We start from the raw sequence: 25,512 nt of genomic DNA on the forward strand, positions 1-25,512 counted from the left end.
GGTCACACAGGGCGACACAGGGTCACACAGGGCGACACAGGGTCACACAGGGCGATACAGGGTCACACAGGGCGATACAGGGTCACACAGGGCGATACAGGGTCACACAGGGCGATACAGGGTCACACAGGGTCACACAGGGCGATACAGGATGACACAGGGCGATACAGGGTCACACAGGGCGATACAGGGTCACACAGGGCGATACAGGGTCACACAGGGCGATACAGGGTCACACAGGGTCACACAGGGCGATACAGGGTCACACAGGGCGATACAGGGTCACACAGGGCGATACAGGGTCACACAGGGTCACACAGGGCGGTACAGGGTCACACAGGGCGATACAGGGTCACACAGGGCAATACAGGGTCACACAGGGCGATACAGGGTCACACAGGGTCACACAGGGGGATACAGGGTCACACAGGGCGATACAGGGTCACACAGGGCGACACAGGGTCACACAGGGCGATACAGGGGGATACAGGGTCACACAGGGCGATACAGGGTCACACAGGGCGATACAGGGTCATACAGGGTCACACAGGGTCACACAGGGTCACACAGTTGACATCAACCCTTCCATGAATTCATATTGATAGCTTTCTGATCAGCGTTCTCAAAAACAATTCTCTAAACATCTACTGTCTGTCTACAATCAAACACCCGTCCGTCCGTTGCCACGGCTGGTCACCGCGGTGCTGGGTTGGTCTTCGTAGCGACGACCGTGTTTCCGTAGTGATAGTTAGAGCTTGGGTTTCAGCAACTCTTTCAGAGTGTCCAGATTCTCTCCCTCTGGGGCCTGGGGCCACGCACTGTGATCTACACACACAAGAGAGGGAGGTTATAAACTCATGTGTATAAGTGTACAAGTGAGTAACTGTGTGTGTGTTACCTACCTGGTATTTCCCACATAGAGTGGTAAAGACTCTGTCCAGCGTCCACCCTCAGAGTGGCTCCAGAGATGTAAGAGGCACCAGGAGACAGGAGGAAGCACACTGCTGGAGAGATCTGAGAGAGAGAGAGAGGGAGAGACCGTCAGAACACACAGAGAGAGAGAGACCATCAGTACACAGAGAGAGAGAGAGACCATCAGTACACAGAGAGAGAGAGAGGGAGAGAGAGAGAGACCGTCAGTACACACAGAGAGAGAGAGGGAGAGAGAGAGAGAGCGACCGTCAGTACACAGAGAGAGAGAGAGGGAGAGAGCGAGAGAGAGACCGTCAGTACACAGAGAGAGAGAGAGACCATCAGAACACACAGAGAGGGAGAGACCATCAGAACACACAGAGAGAGAAAGAGGGAGAGAGAGAGAGACCGTCAGTACACAGAGAGAGAGACCGTCAGAACACACAGAGAGAGAGAGGGAGAGACCATCAGAACACACAGAGAGAGAGGGAGAGACCATCAGAACACAGAGAGAGAGAGAGGGAGAGACCATCAGTACACAGAGAGAGACCATCAGAACACAGAGAGAGAGAGGGAGAGAGACCATCAGAACACACACAGAGAGAGAGAGGGAGAGACCATCAGAACACACAGAGAGAGAGAGAGAGACCATCAGAACACACAGAGAGAGAGAGAGGGAGAGACCATCAGTACACACAGAGAGAGAGAGAGAGAGACCATCAGAACACACAGAGAGAGAGAGAGAGGGAGAGACCATCAGAACACAGAGAGAGAGAGGGGGAGAGACCATCAGAACACACAGAGAGAGAAAGAGGGAGAGAGAGCGAGACCGTCAGTACACACAGAGAGAGAGAGAGAGGGAGAGACCATCAGAACACACAGAGAGAGAGAGAGAGACCATCAGAACACAGAGAGAGAGAGAGGGAGAGACCATCAGAACACAGAGAGAGAGAGACCATCAGAACACACAGAGAGGGAGAGACCATCAGAACACACAGAGAGAGAGAGAGGGAGAGACCATCAGAACACACAGAGAGAGAGAGAGGGAGAGACCATCAGAACACACAGAGAGCGGGAGAGAGATCATCAGAACACAGAGAGAGAGAGAGAGGGAGAGACCATCAGAACACACAGAGAGAGGGAGAGAGACCATCAGAACACAGAGAGAGAGAGAGAGAGGGAGAGACCATCAGAACACAGAGAGAGGGAGAGACCATCAGAACACACAGAGAGAGAGAGAGGGAGAGACCATCAGAACACACAGAGAGGGAGAGACCATCAGAACACACAGAGAGAGAGAGAGGGAGAGACCATCAGAACACACAGAGAGAGAGAGAGGGAGAGACCATCAGAACACAGAGAGAGAGAGAGGGGGAGAGACCATCAGAACACACACAGAGAGAGAGAGGGAGAGACCATCAGTACACAGAGAGAGAGAGAGGGAGAGACCATCAGTACACAGAGAGAGAGGGAGAGAGAGAGACCATCAGAACACACAGAGAGAGAGAGGGGGAGAGACCATCAGAACACACAGAGAGAGAGAGAGGGAGAGACCATCAGTACACAGAGAGAGAGAGAGGGAGAGACCATCAGTACACAGAGAGAGAGGGAGAGAGAGAGACCATCAGAACACACAGAGAGAGAGAGAGACCGTCAGTACACACAGAGAGAGAGAGGGAGAGAGACCATCAGAACACACACAGAGAGAGAGAGGGAGAGACCATCAGTACACACAGAGAGAGAGAGAGGGAGAGACCGTCAGAACACACAGAGAGAGAGAGAGGGAGAGAGACCATCAGTACACAGAGAGAGAGGGAGAGACCATCAGAACACACAGAGAGAGAGAGAGGGAGAGACCATCAGTACACACAGAGAGAGAGAGAGGGAGAGAGACCATCAGTACAGAGAGAGAGAGAGAGAGAGAGGGAGAGAGACCATCAGAACACACAGAGAGAGAGAGAGGGAGAGAGACCATCAGTACACAGAGAGAGAGAGAGGGAGAGACCATCAGAACACACAGAGAGAGAGAGAGGGAGAGACCATCAGTACACAGAGAGAGAGAGAGGGAGAGAGACCATCAGTACAGAGAGAGAGAGAGAGAGAGAGGGAGAGAGACCATCAGAACACACAGAGAGAGAGAGAGGGAGAGAGACCATCAGAACACACAGAGAGAGAGGGAGAGGGAGAGACCATCAGAACACACAGAGGGAGAGAGAGAGACCATCAGTACACAGAGAGAGAGAGAGAGAGAGAGGGAGAGAGACCATCAGAACACACAGAGAGAGAGGGAGAGACCATCAGTACACAGAGAGAGAGGGAGAGGGAGAGACCATCAGAACACACAGAGGGAGAGAGAGAGAGACCGTCAGTACACACAGAGAGAGAGAGAGAGAGAGGGGGAGAGACCATCAGTACACACAGAGAGAGAGAGAGACTGTCAGAACACAGAGAGAGAGACCGTCAGTACACACAGAGAGAGGGAGAGAGAGAGAGGGAGAGACCATCAGTACACACAGAGAGAGAGAGAGGGAGAGACCATCAGAACACACAGAGGGAGAGAGAGGGAGAGACCATCAGTACACAGAGAGAGAGAGAGGGAGAGACCATCAGTACACAGAGAGAGAGGGAGAGAGAGAGACCATCAGAACACACAGAGAGAGAGAGAGACCGTCAGTACACACAGAGAGAGAGAGGGAGAGAGACCATCAGAACACACACAGAGAGAGAGAGGGAGAGACCATCAGTACACACAGAGAGAGAGAGAGGGAGAGACCGTCAGAACACACAGAGAGAGAGAGAGGGAGAGAGACCATCAGTACACAGAGAGAGAGGGAGAGACCATCAGAACACACAGAGAGAGAGAGAGGGAGAGACCATCAGTACACACAGAGAGAGAGAGAGGGAGAGAGACCATCAGTACAGAGAGAGAGAGAGAGAGAGAGGGAGAGAGACCATCAGAACACACAGAGAGAGAGAGAGGGAGAGAGACCATCAGTACACAGAGAGAGAGAGAGGGAGAGACCATCAGAACACACAGAGAGAGAGAGAGGGAGAGACCATCAGTACACAGAGAGAGAGAGAGGGAGAGAGACCATCAGTACAGAGAGAGAGAGAGAGAGAGAGGGAGAGAGACCATCAGAACACACAGAGAGAGAGAGAGGGAGAGAGACCATCAGAACACACAGAGAGAGAGGGAGAGGGAGAGACCATCAGAACACACAGAGGGAGAGAGAGAGACCATCAGTACACAGAGAGAGAGAGAGAGAGAGGGAGAGAGACCATCAGAACACACAGAGAGAGAGGGAGAGACCATCAGTACACAGAGAGAGAGGGAGAGGGAGAGACCATCAGAACACACAGAGGGAGAGAGAGAGAGACCGTCAGTACACACAGAGAGAGAGAGAGAGAGAGGGGGAGAGACCATCAGTACACACAGAGAGAGAGAGAGACTGTCAGAACACAGAGAGAGAGACCGTCAGTACACACAGAGAGAGGGAGAGAGAGAGAGGGAGAGACCATCAGTACACACAGAGAGAGAGAGAGGGAGAGACCATCAGAACACACAGAGGGAGAGAGAGGGAGAGACCATCAGTACACAGAGAGAGAGAGAGGGAGAGACCATCAGTACACAGAGAGAGAGGGAGAGAGAGAGACCATCAGAACACACAGAGAGAGAGAGAGACCGTCAGTACACACAGAGAGAGAGAGGGAGAGAGACCATCAGAACACACACAGAGAGAGAGAGGGAGAGACCATCAGTACACACAGAGAGAGAGAGAGGGAGAGACCGTCAGAACACACAGAGAGAGAGAGAGGGAGAGAGACCATCAGTACACAGAGAGAGAGGGAGAGACCATCAGAACACACAGAGAGAGAGAGAGGGAGAGACCATCAGTACACACAGAGAGAGAGAGAGGGAGAGAGACCATCAGTACAGAGAGAGAGAGAGAGAGGGAGAGAGACCATCAGAACACACAGAGAGAGAGAGAGGGAGAGAGACCATCAGTACACAGAGAGAGAGAGAGGGAGAGACCATCAGAACACACAGAGAGAGAGAGAGGGAGAGACCATCAGTACACAGAGAGAGAGAGAGGGAGAGAGACCATCAGTACAGAGAGAGAGAGAGAGAGAGAGGGAGAGAGACCATCAGAACACACAGAGAGAGAGAGAGGGAGAGAGACCATCAGAACACACAGAGAGAGAGGGAGAGGGAGAGACCATCAGAACACACAGAGGGAGAGAGAGAGACCATCAGTACACAGAGAGAGAGAGAGAGAGAGGGAGAGAGACCATCAGAACACACAGAGAGAGAGGGAGAGACCATCAGTACACAGAGAGAGAGGGAGAGGGAGAGACCATCAGAACACACAGAGGGAGAGAGAGAGAGACCGTCAGTACACACAGAGAGAGAGAGAGAGAGAGGGGGAGAGACCATCAGTACACACAGAGAGAGAGAGAGACTGTCAGAACACAGAGAGAGAGACCGTCAGTACACACAGAGAGAGGGAGAGAGAGAGAGGGAGAGACCATCAGTACACACAGAGAGAGAGAGAGGGAGAGACCATCAGAACACACAGAGGGAGAGAGAGAGAGACCGTCAGTACACACAGAGAGAGAGAGAGGGAGAGACCATCAGTACACACAGAGAGAGAGAGAGACTGTCAGAACACAGAGAGAGAGAGAGAGAGAGAGAGAGAGAGAGGGAGAGACCATCAGTACACACAGAGAGAGAGAGAGAGACCATCAGTACACACAAAGAGAGAGAGAGAGAGAGAGAGAGAGAGACCATCAGTACACACAGAGAGAGAGACCGTCAGTCTCACAGAGAGAGAGAGAGAGACCATCAGTACACACAGAGAGAGAGAGACCGTCAGTACACACAGAGAGAGAGAGAGAGAGAGAGAGACCATCAGTACACACAGAGAGAGAGAGACCATCAGTACACACAGAGAGAGAGACCGTCAGTCTCACAGCGGTCTGAAGCACTGTGCTGTGTGCATGTGGTATGTACATAAATGATGTGTGTACCTCCTCTGGGACTCCCAGTCGTTTAGCAGGGCTGAAGGGAATAGACATCTTAAACAGTGTCGGTCCAAACTCCTTATAGTTCTCAACGGCTGTCTTGGAGACGATGGTGCCCTGGAAGAGGCGACAGAGTGGCGTGAAACCCGGGGGCTTCTGTGGCTAGGTACCATAAGACTGGGTTAGCCCACTGAGCTTAAGGTAAGGCTTTGAGAGCAAACGCAAGTCTTCAGGTCAGTCATATTGTCTCTGTGAACCCTCGTACGTACCGGCGCTATGGCGTTGACTCTGACTCCAGACACGGCCCACTCGATGGCCAGAGTCTTAGTGAGGTTGTCTACAGCGGACCGCGCTGCTCCGGTGTGACTGGGTAGGGTGTAGAGGAGGGAAAACACAATGCAGACGTCAGGGGCCCCTCAGGAAGGAAGGAAGGAAGGAAGGAAGGAAGGAAGGAAGGAAGGAAGGAAGGAAGGAAGGAAGGAAGGAAGGAAGGAAGGAAGGAAGGAAGGAAGGAAGGAAGGAAGGAAGGAAGGAAGGAAGGAAGGTAGGTAGGTAGGTAGTGTGTAGAGGTGGTAGTAGGTAGGTAGGTAGTGTGTAGAGGTGGTAGTAGGTAGGTAGGTAGTGTGTAGAGGTGGTAGTAGGTAGGTAGGTAGTGTGTAGAGGTGGTAGTAGGTAGGTAGGTAGGTAGTGTGTAGAGGTGGTAGTAGGTAGGTAGGTAGTGTGTAGAGGTGGTAGTAGGTAGGTAGGTAGTGTGTAGAGGTGGTAGTAGGTAGGTAGGTAGTGTGTAGAGGTGGTAGAGGTGTGAGAGACTCACGCCATGCCTGGGAAGCCCTTCCACATATCAGCGATGATGTTGACGATCACTCCTCCATTCTCCTTCATCCACGCAGCGTACACTACAAAAACACACACATCACGTTACACACACACACATCACGTTACACACACACACATCACGTTACACACATCACGTTACACACACACACATCACGTTACACACACACACATCACGTTACACCTCTACACACTATAGACTTCCGGCGCCGACCGAGATGGCCGCCTCGCTTCGCGTTCCTAGGAAACTATGCAGTATTTTGTTTTTTTATGTGTTATTCCTTACATTGGTACCCCAGGTAATCTTAGGTTTCATTACATACAGTCGGGAGGAACTACTGAATATAAGAGCAACGTCAACTCACCATCGTTACAACCAGGAATATGACTTTCCCGAAGCGGATCCTGTGTTTTGCCTTCCACCCAATACAATGGATCTGATCCCAGCCGGCGACCCTAAACAACGACGCCGTAAAAGGGGCAAACGAAGCGGTCTTCTGGTCAGGCTTCGGAGACGGGCACATCGCGCTCCACTCCCTAGCATACTACTCGCCAATGTCCAGTCTCTTGACAATAAGGTTGATGAAATCCGAGCAAGGGTAGCTTTCCAGAGAGACATCAGAGATTGTAACGTTCTTTGCTTCACGGAAACATGGCTAACTCAAGAGACGCTAACGGAGTCGGTGCAGCCAGCTGGTTTCTTCACGCATCGCGCCGACAGAAACAAACATCTTTCTGGTAAGAAGAGGGGTGGGGGTGTATGCCTTATGATTAACGAGACGTGGTGTGATCGTAACAACATACAGGAAGTCAAGTCATTCTGTTCACCTGATCTAGAATTCCTCACAATCAAATGTCGACCGCATTATCTACCAAGGGAATTCTCTTCGATTATAATCACAGCCGTATATATTCCCCCCCAAGCAGAAACATCGATGGCCCTGAACAAACTTTATCTGACTCTTTGTAAACTGGAAACCACACACCCTGAGGCTGCATTCATCGTAGCTGGGGATTTTAACAAGGCTAATCTGAAAACAAAACTCCCTAAATTCTATCAGCATATCGATTGTGCTACCAGGGCTGGTAAAACCTTGGATCATTGTTATACTAACTTCCGCAACGCATATAAGGCCCTCCCCCGCCCTCCTTTCGGAAAAGCTGACCACGACTCCATTTTGTTGCTTCCAGCCTACAAACAGAAACTAAAACAACAAGCTCCCTCGCTCAGGTCTGTTCAACGCTGGTCCGACCAATCTGATTCCACGCTTCAAGACTGCTTCGATCACGTGGATTGGAATATGTTCCGCATTGCGTCCAACAACAACATTGACGAATACGCTGATTCGGTGAGCGAGTTCATTAGAAAGTGCATCGGCGATGTCGTACCCACAGCAACTATAAAAGCATTCCCAAACCAGAAAACGTGGATTGATGGCAGCATTGGCGCAAAACTGAAAGCGCGAACAACTTCTTTTAACCAGGGCAAGGTGACCGGAAACATGACCGAATACAAACAGTGTAGCTATTCCCTCCGCAAGGCAATCAAACAAGCTAAGTCCCAGTACAGAGACAAAATAGTCGCAATTCAACAGCTCAGACACAAGAGGTATGTGGCAGGGTCTACAGTCAATCACGGATTACAAAAAGAAAACCAGCCCCGTCGCAGACCAGGATGTCTTGCTCCCAGACAGACTAAATAACTTTTTTGCTCAGTTTGAGGACAATACAGTGCCACTGACACGGCCCGCTACCAAAACCTGCGGGCTCTCCTTCACTGCAGCCGAGGTGAGTAAAACATTTAAACGTGTTAACCCTCGCAAGGCTTCAGGCCCAGACTGGCATTCCCAGCCACGTCCTCAGAGCATGCGCAGACCAGCTGGCTGGTGTGTTTAAGGACATATTCAATCAATCCTTATCCCAGTCTGCTGTTCCCACATGCTTCAAGAGGGCAACCATTGTTCCTGTTCCCAAGAAAGCTAAGGTAACTGAGCTAAACGACTACCGCCCCGTAGCACTCACTTCCGTCATCATGAAGTGCTTTGAGAGACTAGTCAAGGACCATATCACCTCCACCCTACCTGACACCCTAGACCCACTCCAATTTGCTTACCGACCCAATAGGTCCACAGACGATGCAATCGCAACCACACTGCACACTGCCCTAACCCATCTGGACAAGAGGAATACCTATGTGAGAATGCTGTTCATCGACTACAGCTCAGCATTTAACACCATAGTACCCTCCAAACTCGTCATCAAGCTCGAGACCCTGAGTCTCGACCCCGCCCTGTGCAACTGGGTACTGGACTTCCTGACGGGCCGCCCCCAGGTGGTGAGGGTAGGTAACAACATCTCCACCCCGCTGATCCTCAACACTGGGGCCCCACAAGGGTGCATTCTCAGCCCTCTCCTGTACTCCCTGTTCACCCACGACTGCGTGGCCATGCACGCCTCCAACTCAATCATCAAGTTTGCAAACGACACAACAGTAGTAGACTCGATTACTAACAACGATGAGACATCCTACTGGGAGAAGGTGAAGGCTCTGGGAGTGTGGTGTCAGGAAAACAACCTCTCACTCAACGTCAACAACACAAAGGAACTGATCGTGGACTTCAGGAAACAGCAGAGGGAGCACCCCCCTATCCACATCGACGGGACAGTAGTGGAGAAGGTGGAAAGTTTTAAGTTCCTCGGTGTACACATCACGGACAAACTGAAATGGTCCACCCACACAGACAGCGTTGTGAAGAAGGCGCAGCAGCGCCTCTTCAACCTCAGGAGGCTGAAGAAATTTGGCTTGTCACCAAAAACACTCACAAACTTCTACAGATGCACAATCGAGAGCATCCTGTCGGGCTGTATCACCGCCTGGTACGGCAACTGCTCCGCCCACAACCGTAAGGCTCTCCAGAGGGTAGTGAGGTCTGCACAACACATCACCGGGGGCAAACTACCTGCCCTCCAGGACACCTACACCACCCAATGTCACAGGAAGGCCAAAAAGATCATCAAGGACAACAACCACCCGAGCCACTGCCTGTTCACCCCACTATCATCCAGAAGGCGAGGTCAGTACAGGTGCATCAAAGCTGGGACCGAGAGACTGAAAAACAGCTTCTATCTCAAGGCCATCAGACTGTTAAACAGCCACCACTAACATCGAGTGACTGCTGCCAACATACTGACTCAACTCCAGCCATTTTAATAATGGGAATTGATGGAAATTATGTAAAAATGTACCACTAGCCACTTTAAACAATGCCACTTAATATAATGTTTACATACCCTACATTACTCATCTCATATGTATATGTATATACTGTACTCTATATCATCTACTGCATCTTGCCATCTTTATGTAATACATGTATCACTAGCCACTTTAAACTATGCCACTTTATGTTTACATACCCTACATTACTCATCTCATATACTGTACTCTATACCATCTACTGCATCTTGCCATCTTTATGTAATACATGTATCACTAGCCACTTTAAACTATGCCACTTTATGTTTACATATCCTACATTACTCATCTCATATGTATATACTGTACTCTATATCATCTACTGCATCTTGCCTATGCCGTTCTGTACCATCACTCATTCATATATCTTTATGTACATATTCTTTATCCCTTTACACTTGTGTGTATAAGGTAGTAGTTGTGGAATTGTTAGGTTAGATTACTCGTTGGTTATTACTGCATTGTCGGAACTAGAAGCACAAGCATTTCGCTACACTCGCATTAACATCTGCTAACCATGTGACCAATAAAATTTGATTTGATACACACACATCACGTTACACACATCACGTTACACACACACACCCCCCCCCCCCCATCCTACCTTCCTTGCAGCAGTGGAAGGTTCCTGTGAGGTTGGTGTCTATGACGGCCTTCCACCCCTTAGATGAGGTGTGTTCTGCTGGGCTGCTGAACTGGCCTCCGCCGTTATTCACCAGGTAGTCTATACGACCATACTGCTGCAGCACTGACCGCACCAGAGACTTCACCTACAGCCACGAACACAGACAGAGGTTTCCTTTGGTACACCGCGGGTTGCTGTGTGTACCCCTTCCTCACTGTGGACGTTACAGGATGCTGTGTGTACCCCTTCCTCACTGTGGACGTTACAGGATGCTGTGTGTACCCCTTCCTCCCTGTGGACGTTACAGGATGCTGTGTGTACCCCTTCCTCACTGTGGACGTTACAGGATGCTGTGTGTACCCCTTCCTCACTGTGGACGTTACAGGATGCTGTGTGTACCCCTTCCTCACTGTGGACGTTACAGGATGCTGTGTTGACCTACCTCCTCCTCATTGCGTATGTTACAGACTATAGGGAGTTGACCTACCTCCTCCTCATTGCGTATGTTACAGACTATAGGGAGTTGACCTACCTCCTCCTCATTGCGTATGTTACAGACTATAGGGAGTTGACCTACCTCCTCCTCATTGCGTATGTTACAGACTATAGGGAGTTGACCTACCTCCTCCTCATTGCGTATGTTACAGACTATAGGGAGTTGACCTACCTCCTCCTCATTGCGTATGTTACAGACTATAGGGAGTTGACCTACCTCCTCCTCATTGCGTATGTTACAGACTATAGGGGGTTGACCTACCTCCTCCTCATTGCGTATGTTACAGACTATAGGGAGTTGACCTACCTCCTCCTCATTGCGTATGTTACAGACTATAGGGAGTTGACCTACCTCCTCCTCATTGCGTATGTTACAGACTATAGGGAGTTGACCTACCTCCTCCTCATTGCGTATGTTACAGACTATAGGGGGTTGACCTACCTCCTCCTCATTGCGTATGTTACAGACTATAGGGAGTTGACCTACCTCCTCCTCATTGCGTATGTTACAGACTATAGGGGGTTAACCTACCTCCTCCTCATTGCGTATGTTACAGACTATAGGGAGTTGACCTACCTCCTCCTCATTGCGTATGTTACAGACTATAGGGAGTTGACCTACCTCCTCCTCATTGCGTATGTTACAGACTATAGGGAGTTGACCTACCTCCTCCTCATTGCGTATGTTACAGACTATAGGGGGTTAACCTACCTCCTCCTCATTGCGTATGTTAGACTATAGGGAGTTGACCTACCTCCTCCTCATTGCGTATGTTACAGACTATAGGGAGTTGACCTACCTCCTCCTCATTGCGTATGTTACAGACTATAGGGAGTTGACCTACCTCCTCCTCATTGCGTATGTTACAGACTATAGGGAGTTGACCTACCTCCTCCTCATTGCGTATGTTACAGACTATAGGGAGTTGACCTACCTCCTCCTCATTGCGTATGTTACAGACTATAGGGAGTTGACCTACCTCCTCCTCATTGCGTATGTTACAGACTATAGGGAGTTGACCTACCTCCTCCTCATTGCGTATGTTACAGACTATAGGGAGTTGACCTACCTCCTCCTCATTGCGTATGTTACAGACTATAGGGAGTTGACCTACCTCCTCCTCATTGCGTATGTTACAGACTATAGGGAGTTGACCTACCTCCTCCTCATTGCGTATGTTACAGACTATAGGGGGTTAACCTACCTCCTCCTCATTGCGTATGTTACAGACTATAGGGAGTTGACCTACCTCCTCCTCATTGCGTATGTTACAGACTATAGGGAGTTGACCTACCTCCTCCTCATTGCGTATGTTACAGACTATAGGGAGTTGACCTACCTCCTCCTCATTGCGTATGTTACAGACTATAGGGAGTTGACCTACCTCCTCCTCATTGCGTATGTTACAGACTATAGGGAGTTGACCTACCTCCTCCTCATTGCGTATGTTACAGACTATAGGGAGTTGACCTACCTCCTCCTCATTGCGTATGTTACAGACTATAGGGAGTTGACCTACCTCCTCCTCATTGCGTATGTTACAGACTATAGGGAGTTGACCTACCTCCTCCTCATTGCGTATGTTACAGACTATAGGGAGTTGACCTACCTCCTCCTCATTGCGTATGTTACAGACTATAGGGAGTTGACCTACCTCCTCCTCATTGCGTATGTTACAGACTATAGGGAGTTGACCTACCTCCTCCTCATTGCGTATGTTACAGACTATAGGGAGTTGACCTACCTCCTCCTCATTGCGTATGTTACAGACTATAGGGAGTTGACCTACCTCCTCCTCATTGCGTATGTTACAGACTATAGGGAGTTGACCTACCTCCTCCTCATTGCGTATGTTACAGACTATAGGGAGTTGACCTACCTCCTCCTCATTGCGTATGTTACAGACTATAGGGAGTTGACCTACCTCCTCCTCATTGCGTATGTTACAGACTATAGGGAGTTGACCTACCTCCTCCTCATTGCGTATGTTACAGACTATAGGGGTGACAGAGGCAGGGCTAGACTGAGGTATACTCTGTCTCAGCTCGTCAGCTGCAGCCTCCAACCTCTCCAACTTCCTGCTCGCGATCACCACGGTACAGCCTGAAACACAGAGACATATGATCACCACGTTACAGCCTGAAACACAGAGACATATGATCACCATGTTACAGTCTGAAACACAGAGACATATGATCACCACGGTACAGCCTGAAACACAGAGACATATGATCACCATGTTACAGTCTGACACACAGAGACATATGATCACCACGGTACAGCCTGAAACACAGAGACATATGATCACCATGGTACAGCCTGAAACACAGAGACATATGATCACCATGGTACAGCCTGAAACACAGAGACATATGATCACCACGTTACAGTCTGACACACAGAGACATATGATCACCATGTTACAGTCTGACACACAGAGACATATGATCACCATGTTACAGTCTGACACACAGAGACATATGATCACCACGTTACAGTCTGACACAGAGACATATGATCACCATGTTACAGTCTGACACACAGAGACATATGATCACCACGTTACAGTCTGACACACAGAGACATATGATCACCATGTTACAGTCTGACACAGAGACATATGATCACCATGTTACAGTCTGACACACAGAGACATATGATCACCACGTTACAGTCTGACACACAGAGACATATGATCACCACGTTACAGCAGCCTGACACACAGAGACATATGATCACCACGTTACAGTCTGACACACAGAGACATATGATCACCATGTTACAGCAGCCTGACACACAGAGACATATGATCACCATGTTACAGCAGCCTGACACACAGAGACATATGATCACCACGTTACAGCCTGACACACAGAGACATATGATCACCACGTTACAGTCTGACACACAGAGACATATGATCACCACGTTACAGTCTGACACACAGAGACATATGATCACCACGTTACAGTCTGACACACAGAGACATATGATCACCATGTTACAGTCTGACACACAGAGACATATGATCACCATGTTACAGCAGCCTGACACACAGAGACATATGATCACCATGTTACAGCCTGACACACAGAGACATATGATCACCACGTTACAGTCTGACACACAGAGACATATGATCACCATGTTACAGTCTGACACACAGAGACATATGATCACCATGTTACAGCCTGACACACAGAGACATATGATCACCACGTTAGTCTGACACACAGAGACATATGATCACCATGTTACAGTCTGACACACAGAGACATATGATCACCATGTTACAGTCTGACACACAGAGACATATGATCACCATGTTACAGTCTGACACACAGAGACATATGATCACCATGTTACAGTCTGACACACAGAGACATATGATCACCATGTTACAGCCTGACACACAGAGACATATGATCACCATGTTACAGTCTGACACACAGAGACATATGATCACCATGTTACAGTCTGACACACAGAGACATATGATCACCATGTTACAGTCTGACACACAGAGACATATGATCACCATGTTACAGCCTGACACACAGAGACATATGATCACCATGTTACAGTCTGACACACAGAGACATATGATCACCACGTTACAGCCTGACACACAGAGACATATGATCACCATGTTACAGTCTGACACACAGAGACATATGATCACCATGTTACAGTCTGACACACAGAGACATATGATCACCACGTTACAGTCTGACACACAGAGACATATGATCACCATGTTACAGTCTGACACACAGAGACATATGATCACCATGTTACAGTCTGACACACAGAGACATATGATCACCACGTTTGGCAACAGTGATCATGTAGAGACAGACACCCAGCTACACCTTCAGAAACCTCTCATCTAGATTTGTAAACTAAACTTGAATATCATGTTGTGTGAGTACTAACCTTTACTGCCAATGGTATTCACACATGTAGCTGCTACTAAAATTCTGTGCCAATGTAATATTGTATTTTGAACAGAGATCAGTGTATCAGGGCCGCCTTTCTTAAAGTATGGGTCGCGACGTGTCAGTGCACATTTCTAATTGTTTCATTAATTAATTACTGTAATTGATTTGGCCAAGTGCGTCTGCGCTCTCTGATCAGTGGCTTTCTGCTTAGCAGCGGTCTCTGCTCAGTTTGGCAGCTGCGCCAGTGGGACAGGGAGATGCCCGTGTGCTTCCCGGTGTACCGGATCTTTTTTCTGCAGTTTTGTTGAAGATCAGTCCGTGACCCACACGACGCAGCGCGGTCATCCAGGCAGCAGGCGATGCTGTCGTCCAGGCAGCAGGCGATGCGCTGTCGTCCAGGCAGCAGGCGATGCGCTGTCGTCCAGGCAGCAGGCGATGCGCTGTCGTCCAGGCAGCAGACGATGCGCTGTCGTCCAGGCAGCAGGCGATGCGCTGTCGTCCAGGCAGCAGACGATGCGCTGTCGTCCAGGCAGAAGGCGATGCGCTGTCGTCCAGGCAGCAGACGATGCGCTGTCGTCCAGGCAGAAGGCGATGCGCTGTCGTCCAGGCAGCAGACGATGCGCTGTCGTCCAGGCAGAAGGCGATGCGCTGTCGTCCAGGCAGCAGACGATGCGCTGTCGTCCAGGCAGAAGGCGATGCCCTGTCGTCCAGGCAGCAGGCGATGCGCTGTCGTCCAGGCAGCAGACGATGCGCTGTCGTCCAGGCAGCAGACGATGCGCTGTCGTCCAGGCAGCAGGCGATGCGCTGTCGTCCAGGCAGAAGGCGATGCGCTGTCGTCCAGGCAGCAGGCGATGCTGTCGTCCAGGCAGCAGACGATGCGCTGTCGTCCAGGCAGCAGACGATGCGCTGTCGTCCAGGCAGCAGACGATGCGCTGTCGTCCAGGCAGCAGGCGATGCGCTGTCGTCCAGGCAGCAGGCGATGCGCTGTCGTCCAGGCAGCAGGCGATGCGCTGTCGTCCAGGCATTAGGCGATGCGCTGTGGTCCAGGCAGCAGACAATGCGCTGTGGTCCAGGCAGCAGACGATGCGCTGTCGTCCAGGCAGAAGGCGATGCGCTGTCGTCCAGGCAGCAGGCGATGCGCTGTCGTCCAGGCAGCAGACGATGCGCTGTCGTCCAGGCAGCAGGCGATGCGCTGTCGTCCAGGCAGCAGGCGATGCGCTGTCGTCCAGGCAGCAGACGATGCGCTGTCGTCCAGGCAGAAGGCGATGCGCTGTCGTCCAGGCAGCAGACGATGCGCTGTCGTCCAGGCAGCAGGCGATGCGCTGTCGTCCAGGCAGCAGACGATGCGCTGTCGTCCAGGCAGCAGACGATGCGCTGTCGTCCAGGCAGCAGGCGATGCGCTGTCGTCCAGGCAGAAGGCGATGCGCTGTCGTCCAGGCAGCAGGCGATGCGCTGTCGTCCAGGCAGCAGGCGATGCGCTGTCGTCCAGGCAGCAGGCGATGCGCTGTGGTCCAGGCAGCAGGCGATGCGCTGTCGTCCAGGCAGCAGGCGATGCGCTGTCGTCCAGGCAGCAGGCGATGCGCTGTGGTCCAGGCAGCAGGCGATGCGCTGTGGTCCAGGCAGCAGGCGATGCGCTGTCGTCCAGGCAGCAGGCGATGCGCTGTGGTCCAGGCAGCAGGCGATGCGCTGTCCGTTACTGACTTGTTATTCCCACTCGCCATCACTCACCGCTGTCATCAAATGGACTCAAACTAGCCACAAGTTCTGACTGAGCTCAATCATCATGAAACGCAAATACAGCGATCAGTTTCTCTCTTTCATACAAACTTATAACGAGGAGCGCCCACCGTGTGTTTTGTGTGTGGAAGTGCTTAGTAATGAGTCTCTCATAACGAACAAATTAATAAAACGACACGTCCTGACCAAACATCCACAGCATGATGGGAAACCCAGAGAGTTATTTCAGAACAGGATGCTTCAGGAAACAGGGCTTCAACTGAGGACCAGTCAGTCAACTAGCAAGGCCTTGTTGTCATTTTATAACCGGTGATGATAAGCAGAAATAAAGCAGTACTAACTAACTCATAGTAGTAGATGTGAGTTTCTCTTTCAGACAATCCCCTGGCCTTCTACACAGCTAATAGCTAACGTTAGCCAAAGCTAGCTAGCTACTGATCGTGTAACCATAGTAACAGTACAGATGAAGATCTAGGTTGGAACTGTTGCAAGTAATATTTTTTATTCTTAACTGGAATAAACTGGTTGAAGCAAGATGCTTTTTGAGGCAAACACACTCACACAGTTCAGGGTTCCTCATCTACAACAGGAAGTGGTCTCCTGCCTGACTGAGAAAGCAGTAGATGTTCAGGTCCAGTTTGGCACCACATACCAATGTGAGTCTGGGTTCTCAACTCTGACCTACTTAAAAAACAAGTACAGAAACAGTGTCAAGGCTGAGCATCACCTCAGGGTTGCACTGTCAGAAACAGAGCCCAGAATAGACATAATCACTTTATTCCAGTTCAGAATAAAAAAATATGTATTAGATTTTAAACAGCAACAGTTCCAACCTAGACTTTCTTTCAACAGTAATTTCTACAGTGAGATGTACAGTAGGCCTGATCATTTTTCATCTGTACTGTTACTTAGGGTGGCACTATCAAAAAGCCTGTGTGTCTGTTCTGTTACTCATCTGTGTGATGTGATCAACCAGTTTATTCCTGTTCATGTAACAGTATAACTTTAGTACGTCCCCTCGCCCCGACCTCGGGCGCGAACCAGGGACCCTCTGCACACATCAACAACTGACACCCACGAAGCGTCGTTACCCATCGCTCCACAAAAGCCACGGCCCTTGCAGAGCAAGGGGAAACCCTACTTCAGGTCTCAGAGCAAGTGACGTAACCGATTGAAATGCTATTAGCGCGCTATTATGGTTGCACTATCAAAAAGTCTGTTCTGTTACTCATCTGTGTGATGTGATCAACCAGTTTATTCCTGTTCAGAATGAACATTATTTATTTGTATTTTAGCAGCAACAGTTGCAACCTAGACATATGTAAGAGTGTTTTAAATGGGGGAAAATAAACATTAATACATATTCATATGGATATTTAATTTCATTATTTGTTTTGGTCTATATTGCATTTGTTTGAGGCATAAGGGCAATGACATGTACCAATATTTACATATAGATGCATATTTTCCTAAGCACAACATTTGTAATTTGGGTCCCAGGCTGAAAAAGGGGCAATGAAATGTTTGTTTTTTTCACCTTTATTTAACCAGGTAGGTTAGTTGAGAACACCTTTATTTAACCAGGTAGGTTAGTTGAGAACACCTTTATTTAACCAGGTAGGCTAGTTGAGAACACCTTTATTTAACCAGGTAGGTTAGTTGAGAACACCTTTATTTAACCAGGTAGGCTAGTTGAGAACACCTTTATTTAACCAGGTAGGCTAGTTGAGAACACCTTTATTTAACCAGGTAGGCTAGTTGAGAACACCTTTATTTAACCAGGTAGGCTAGTTGAGAACACCTTTATTTAACCAGGTAGGCTAGTTGAGAACACCTTTATTTAACCAGGTAGGCCAGTTGAGAACACCTTTATTTAACCAGGTAGGCTAGTTGAGAACACCTTTATTTAACCAGGTAGGCTAGTTGAGAACACCTTTATTTAACCAGGTAGGCTAGTTGAGAACACCTTTATTTAACCAGGTAGGCCAGTTGAGAACACCTTTATTTAACCAGGTAGGCTAGTTGAGAACACCTTTATTTAACCAGGTAGGCTAGTTGAGAACACCTTTATTTAACCAGGTAGGCTAGTTGAGAACACCTTTATTTAACCAGGTAGGCTAGTTGAGAACACCTTTATTTAACCAGGTAGGCTAGTTGAGAACACCTTTATTTAACCAGGTAGGCCAGTTGAGAACACCTTTATTTAACCAGGTAGGCTAGTTGAGAACACCTTTATTTAACCAGGTAGGCTAGTTGAGAACACCTTTATTTAACCAGGTGGCTAGTTGAGAACACCTTTATTTAACCAGGTAGGCTAGTTGAGAACACCTTTATTTAACCAGGTAGGCTAGTTGAGAACACCTTTATTTAACCAGGTAGGCTAGTTGAGAACACCTTTATTTAACCAGGTAGGCCAGTTGAGAACACCTTTATTTAACCAGGTAGGCTAGTTCAGAACACCTTTATTTAACCAGGTAGGCCAGTTGAGAACACCTTTATTTAACCAGGTAGGCTAGTTGAGAACACCTTTATTTAACCAGGTGGCTAGTTGAGAACACCTTTATTTAACCAGGTAGGCTAGTTGAGAACACCTTTATTTAACCAGGTAGGCCAGTTGAGAACACCTTTATTTAACCAGGTAGGCTAGTTGAGAACACCTTTATTTAACCAGGTAGGCCAGTTGAGAACACCTTTATTTAACCAGGTGGCCAGTTGAGAACACCTTTATTTAACCAGGTAGGCTAGTTGAGAACACCTTTATTTAACCAGGTAGGCTAGTTGAGAACACCTTTATTTAACCAGGTGGCCAGTTGAGAACACCTTTATTTAACCAGGTAGGCCAGTTGAGAACACCTTTATTTAACCAGGTAGGCTAGTTGAGAACACCTTTATTTAACCAGGTGGCCAGTTGAGAACACCTTTATTTAACCAGGTGGCCAGTTGAGAACACCTTTATTTAACCAGGTAGGCTAGTTCAGAACACCTTTATTTAACCAGGTGGCCAGTTGAGAACACCTTTATTTAACCAGGTAGGCCAGTTGAGAACACCTTTATTTAACCAGGTAGGCTAGTTGAGAACACCTTTATTTAACCAGGTGGCCAGTTGAGAACACCTTTATTTAACCAGGTGGCCAGTTGAGAACACCTTTATTTAACCAGGTAGGCTAGTTGAGAACACCTTTATTTAACCAGGTAGGCCAGTTGAGAACACCTTTATTTAACCAGGTGGCCAGTTGAGAACACCTTTATTTAACCAGGTAGGCTAGTTGAGAACACCTTTATTTAACCAGGTAGGCCAGTTGAGAACACCTTTATTTAACCAGGTGGCCAGTTGAGAACACCTTTATTTAACCAGGTAGGCTAGTTGAGAACACCTTTATTTAACCAGGTAGGCTAGTTGAGAACACCTTTATTTAACCAGGTAGGCCAGTTGAGAACACCTTTATTTAACCAGGTAGGCTAGTTGAGAACACCTTTATTTAACCAGGTAGGCTAGTTGAGAACACCTTTATTTAACCAGGTAGGCCAGTTGAGAACACCTTTATTTAACCAGGTAGGCTAGTTGAGAACACCTTTATTTAACCAGGTAGGCTAGTTGAGAACACCTTTATTTAACCAGGTAGGCCAGTTGAGAACACCTTTATTTAACCAGGTAGGCTAGTTGAGAACACCTTTATTTAACCAGGTAGGCTAGTTGAGAACACCTTTATTTAACCAGGTAGGCTAGTTGAGAACAAGTTCTCATTTACAACTGCGACCTGGCCAGGATAAAGCATAGCAGTGTGAACAGACAACAACACAGAGTTACACATGGAGTAAACAATAAAGTGTACCGATATTTATGTATAGTTGCATATTTTCCTAAGCTTGGGTCGCAGGAAAACACAGAACTTCTCATTTGGGTCCCAGGCTGAAAAAGTTGAAGAACCCCTGATCTGGGGTAAAGTTCACTCAGTGCTGCTATAACCTAACTAGCGACTCCCTGCCTGCGTCTAAACGCTGACACACACAGAGAGTAGTCAATACGTCTGAACACAACATACTACCTACCCAGCTTCAGCAGGTCGGAGGAGATGGCTTTACCGATGCCGGTGCCTCCTCCCGTTACCACCGCCACTTTGTGGTTGAACAGACCCGCTTTGAACACACTGGAGACGGCCATGTTTCTCCCTGCTCCTGGGTGCTAGTCATGTGATCTGTCGTGTTTTCAATGCCCCTGTGGCGCCCTCTCCAGGATACAGCGGGTGTAATAGGCCAACTGATAACGTCCTTCAGTGATGGGCATTCCGGCTCTGTTCAGTGAGACGGTCCAAACGGCTCTTTAAAAAAATATGTTTTGTCTTTTTTCAAGTCAAACAGTTTGTGATAGTTTGACTATGATTGGTTTTAAAACAATTCTAATTAAATGATTAAATGAAATCATACTCTACCTTAACCACAATGTATTTAAGAATGCATTGGTTTGTTATGAAAAAGAATGCTATTAAACATCTGCATTTAAAGTGTAACTTTTTAATGTATATAAACAAAATGCATATAGATGTAACAATTCAAAACGAATACAATCTGAACAACATACAGTTGAAGTCATAAGTTTACACTTAGGTTGGAGTCATTAAAACTCGTTTCAACCACTGCACAAATTTCTTGTTAAGAAACTATAGTTTTGAAAGTCAAAATTGGCGTTATCGTAAAAATTCATGAAAACAAACGTTTGCTTTTGGGTCTTAATGTTAGCAGTGTAGTCAATGTTATGATCAGGTTTAGGTTTAAAATCAGATTTTAAGAAATATATATACATTTTAGCAATGGTCGGGGTTTATAACTTGTGTGGCTGTGGTAACTAGTGACGACCGTGCTTGAGGGGGAAGGTCAGAATCTTCTTAGAGCTCAAACAGTGTTCAGAATGGTGCAAGTGCTAAACAAGTTGATTGGGGCTAAGTACATTGCCATCGCCAGGACGTGGGTTCCCACAATGGCTGGTTGGGGGTCGGTGGGCGGAGTTGCCCTTGTCTATTTTACAGACTGGAGGCTGATCCTGGACTGGGTGCCCTATATCAACGGCAAGTTCAAGGACGACTAGTCACCTCTATGGATCAGAATGGACTACGACTTGGAGATGGGCATGGGTGGAGTGTTTGTCTGTCTGCAGGACTACGACTTGGAGATGGGCATGGGTGGAGTGTTTGTCTGTCTGCAGGACTACGACTTGGAGATGGGCATGGGTGGAGTGTTTGTCTGTCTGCAGGACTACGACTTGGAGATGGGCATGGGTGGAGTGTTTGTCTGTCTGCAGGACTACGACTTGGAGATGGGCATGGGTGGAGTGTTTGTCTGTCTGCAGGACTACGACTTGGAGATGGGCATGGGTGGAGTGTTTGTCTGTCTGCAGGACTACGACTTGGAGATGGGCATGGGTGGAGTGTTTGTCTGTCTGCAGGACTACGACTTGGAGATGGGCATGGGTGGAGTGTTTGTCTGTCTGCAGGACTACGACTTGGAGATGGGCATGGGTGGAGTGTTTGTCTGTCTGCAGGACTACGACTTGGAGATGGGCATGGGTGGAGTGTTTGTCTGTCTGCAGGACTACGACTTGGAGATGGGCATGGGTGGAGTGTTTGTCTGTCTGCAGGACTACGACTTGGAGATGGGCATGGGTGGAGTGTTTGTCTGTCTGCAGGACTACGACTTGGAGATGGGCATGGGTGGAGTGTTTGTCTGTCTGCAGGACTACGACTTGGAGATGGGCATGGGTGGAATGCTTGCTCTTTCTGCGTTGGCTTAAGTGGGATGACCCGACACAGAGCTTGTAGGGGTTTGCACAAAAGGATGTCATGTTAGCTTGAATGCTGTTATTTAATGCCAATAAATGTCATTTACTTAAAAAAAAAAAAAAAAAAAACTATAGTTTTGGCAAGTCGGTTAGGACATCTACTTTGTGCATGACACAAGTCATTTTTCCAACAATTGTTTACAGACAGATTATTTCACTTATAATTCACTTTATCACAATCCCAGTGGGTCAGAAGTTTACATACACTAAGTTGACTGTCTTTAAACAGATTGGAAAATTCCAGAAAATTATGTCATGGCTTTAGAATCTTCTGATAGGCTAATTGACATCATTTGAGTCAATTGGAGGTGCACCTGTGGATGTATTTCAAGGCCTACCTTCAAACTCAGTGCCTCTTTGCTTGACTTCATGGGAGAATTAAAAGAAATCAGCCAAGACCTCAGAAAGAAAATTGTGGACCTCCACAAGTCTGGTTCATCCTTGGGAGCAATTTCCTAATGCCTGAAGGTACCAGGTTCATCTGTACAAACAATAGTATGAATGTATAAACACCATGGGACCACGCAGCCGTCATACCGCTCAGGAAGGTGACGCGTTCTGTCTCCTAGAGATGAACGTACTTTGGTGCGAAAAGTGCAAATCAATCCCAGAACAACAGCAAAGGACCTTGTGAAGATGCTGGAGGAAACAGGTACAAAGTATCTATATCCACAGTAAAACGAGTCCTATATCGACATAACCTGAAAGGCCGATCAGCAAGGAAGAAGCCAATGCTCCAAAACCGCCATAAAAAAGCCAGACTACGGTTTGCAACTGCACATGGGGACAAAAACTTTTTGGAGAAATGTCCTGGCTCCACCACTATCACTAGCAGGCCTACTTGACTGAGTGAATACATCTCCACCACTATCACTAGCAGACCTACTTGACTGAGTGGATACATCTCCACCACTATCACTAGCAGGCCTACTTGACTGAGTGGAGGTCCTGGCTCCACCACTACCACTAGCAGGCCTACTTGACTGAGTGAATACATCTCCACCACTATCACTAGCAGACCTACTTGACTGAGTGGATACATCTCCACCACTATCACTAGCAGGCCTACTTGACTGAGTGGAGGTCCTGGCTCCACCACTACCACTAGCAGGCCTACTTGACTGAGTGAATACATCTCCACCACTATCACTAGCAGACCTACTTGACTGAGTGGATACATCTCCACCACTATCACTAGCAGGCCTACTTGACTGAGTGGAGGTCCTGGCTCCACCACTACCACTAGCAGGCCTACTTGACTGAGTGGATACATCTCCACCACTATCACTAGCAGACCTACTTGACTGAGTGGATACATCTCCACCACTACCACTAGCAGGCCTACTTGACTGAGTGGAGGTCCTGGCTCCACCACTACCACTAGCAGGCCTACTTGACTGAGTGGATACATCTCCACCACTATCACTAGCAGACCTACTTGAATGAGTGGAGGTCCTGGCTCCACCACTATCACTAGCAGGCCTACTTGACTGAGTGGAGGTCCTGGCTCCACCACTACCACTAGCAGGCCTACTTGACTGAGTGGATACATCTCCACCACTACCACTAGCAGGCCTACTTGACTGAGTGGATACATCTCCACCACTACCACTAGCAGGCCTACTTGACTGAGTGGATACATCTCCACAACTACCACTAGCAGGCCTACTTGACTGAGTGGAGGTCCTGGCTCCACCACTATCACTAGCAGGCCTACTTGACTGAGTGGATACATCTCCACCACTACCACTAGCAGACCTACTTGACTGAGTGGAGGTCCTGGCTCCACCACTACCACTAGCAGGCCTACTTGACTGAGTGGATACATCTCCACCACTATCACTAGCAGGCCTACTTGACTGAGTGGATACATCTCCACCACTACCACTAGCAGGCCTACTTGACTGAGTGGATACATCTCCACCACTATCACTAGCAGGCCTACTTGACTGAGTGAATACATCTCCACCACTATCACTAGCAGGCCTACTTGACTGAGTGAATACATCTCCACCACTATCACTAGCAGGCCTACTTGACTGAGTGAATACATCTCCACCACTATCACTAGCAGGCCTACTTGACTGAGTGAATACATCTCCACCACTATCACTAGCAGGCCTACTTGACTGAGTGAATACATCTCCACCACTATCACTAGCAGGCCTACTTGACTGAGTGAATACATCTCCACCACTATCACTAGCAGGCCTACTTGACTGAGTGAATACATCTCCACCACTATCACTAGCAGGCCTACTTGACTGAGTGAATACATCTCCACCACTATCACTAGCAGGCCTACTTGACTGAGTGAATACATCTCCACCACTATCACTAGCAGGCCTACTTGACTGAGTGAATACATCTCCACCACTATCACTAGCAGGCCTACTTGACTGAGTGAATACATCTCCACCACTATCACTAGCAGGCTCGCTAGTTTCTCGAAGCTCCGCTACAGCTAGCTTCACAGTTGGGTGCACAGTTCCCATATTCCGGTGTAGGTTGTGCGTAGAACCGTCTTTATATGAGATTTTGTTTTGGCAAATTCTACACTGTGCTCTAAAATTGTCTACATTATTCAAACGCATCCAAATTCTACTGTGCCTCCGACTCATTTTCCCAGCTGTCCTTCCTCTCTCTCCTCGGCTGCTAAGTGTGTGACTGTGTGAGTTGGCTCCGCCCTCCCTCACCCATCATTGGTTCATTGGTTGACACTGTGTGTCTGATTGACAGGAACAACAGGTGAGGCTGTTCGTCTGAGTGTAACAGTATAACTTTAGACCGTCCCCTCGCCCCGACCCGGGCGCGAACCAGGGACCCTCTGCACACAACAACTGACACCCACGAAGC

At 48.4% G+C, this 25,512-nt stretch overlaps 1 protein-coding gene across 1 annotated transcript; it reads right to left on the bottom strand.

Annotated features, from left to right (window-relative positions):
• Positions 1-465: 465 nt before the first annotated feature.
• Positions 466-21,026, bottom strand: pecr (peroxisomal trans-2-enoyl-CoA reductase). The gene is made up of 8 exons (XM_038986843.1): positions 20,874-21,026; positions 13,115-13,248; positions 10,629-10,794; positions 6,749-6,830; positions 6,204-6,300; positions 5,941-6,051; positions 903-1,014; positions 466-825 (listed from the first exon to the last, which is right to left on the bottom strand). The coding sequence occupies exons 1-8, from the start codon at positions 20,983-20,985 to the stop codon at positions 749-751; spliced, it is 891 nt and encodes a 296-aa protein (XP_038842771.1). The 5' UTR covers positions 20,986-21,026; the 3' UTR covers positions 466-748.
• Between the last annotated feature and the right edge of the window lie 4,486 nt (positions 21,027-25,512).

The sequence above is a fragment of the Salvelinus namaycush genome, unplaced genomic scaffold (genome assembly GCF_016432855.1).
Source record: "Salvelinus namaycush isolate Seneca unplaced genomic scaffold, SaNama_1.0 Scaffold597, whole genome shotgun sequence".
Classification (NCBI taxonomy): Eukaryota; Metazoa; Chordata; class Actinopteri; order Salmoniformes; family Salmonidae; genus Salvelinus; species Salvelinus namaycush.

Bases quoted from the DNA above. Each gene is read 5' to 3' on its own strand.
- pecr (XM_038986843.1), bottom strand. From the start codon at position 20,985: ATGGCCGTCTCCAGTGTGTTCAAAGCGGGTCTGTTCAACCACAAAGTG. The intron at 6,831-10,628 runs GTAGGATGGGGG...GTGTTTTTGTAG, and splicing joins CTTCCACTGCTGCAAGGAAG to TGTACGCTGCGTGGATGAAG. The intron at 6,301-6,748 runs GTGAGTCTCTCA...CACCCTACCCAG, and splicing joins AAGGGCTTCCCAGGCATGGC to TCACACCGGAGCAGCGCGGT.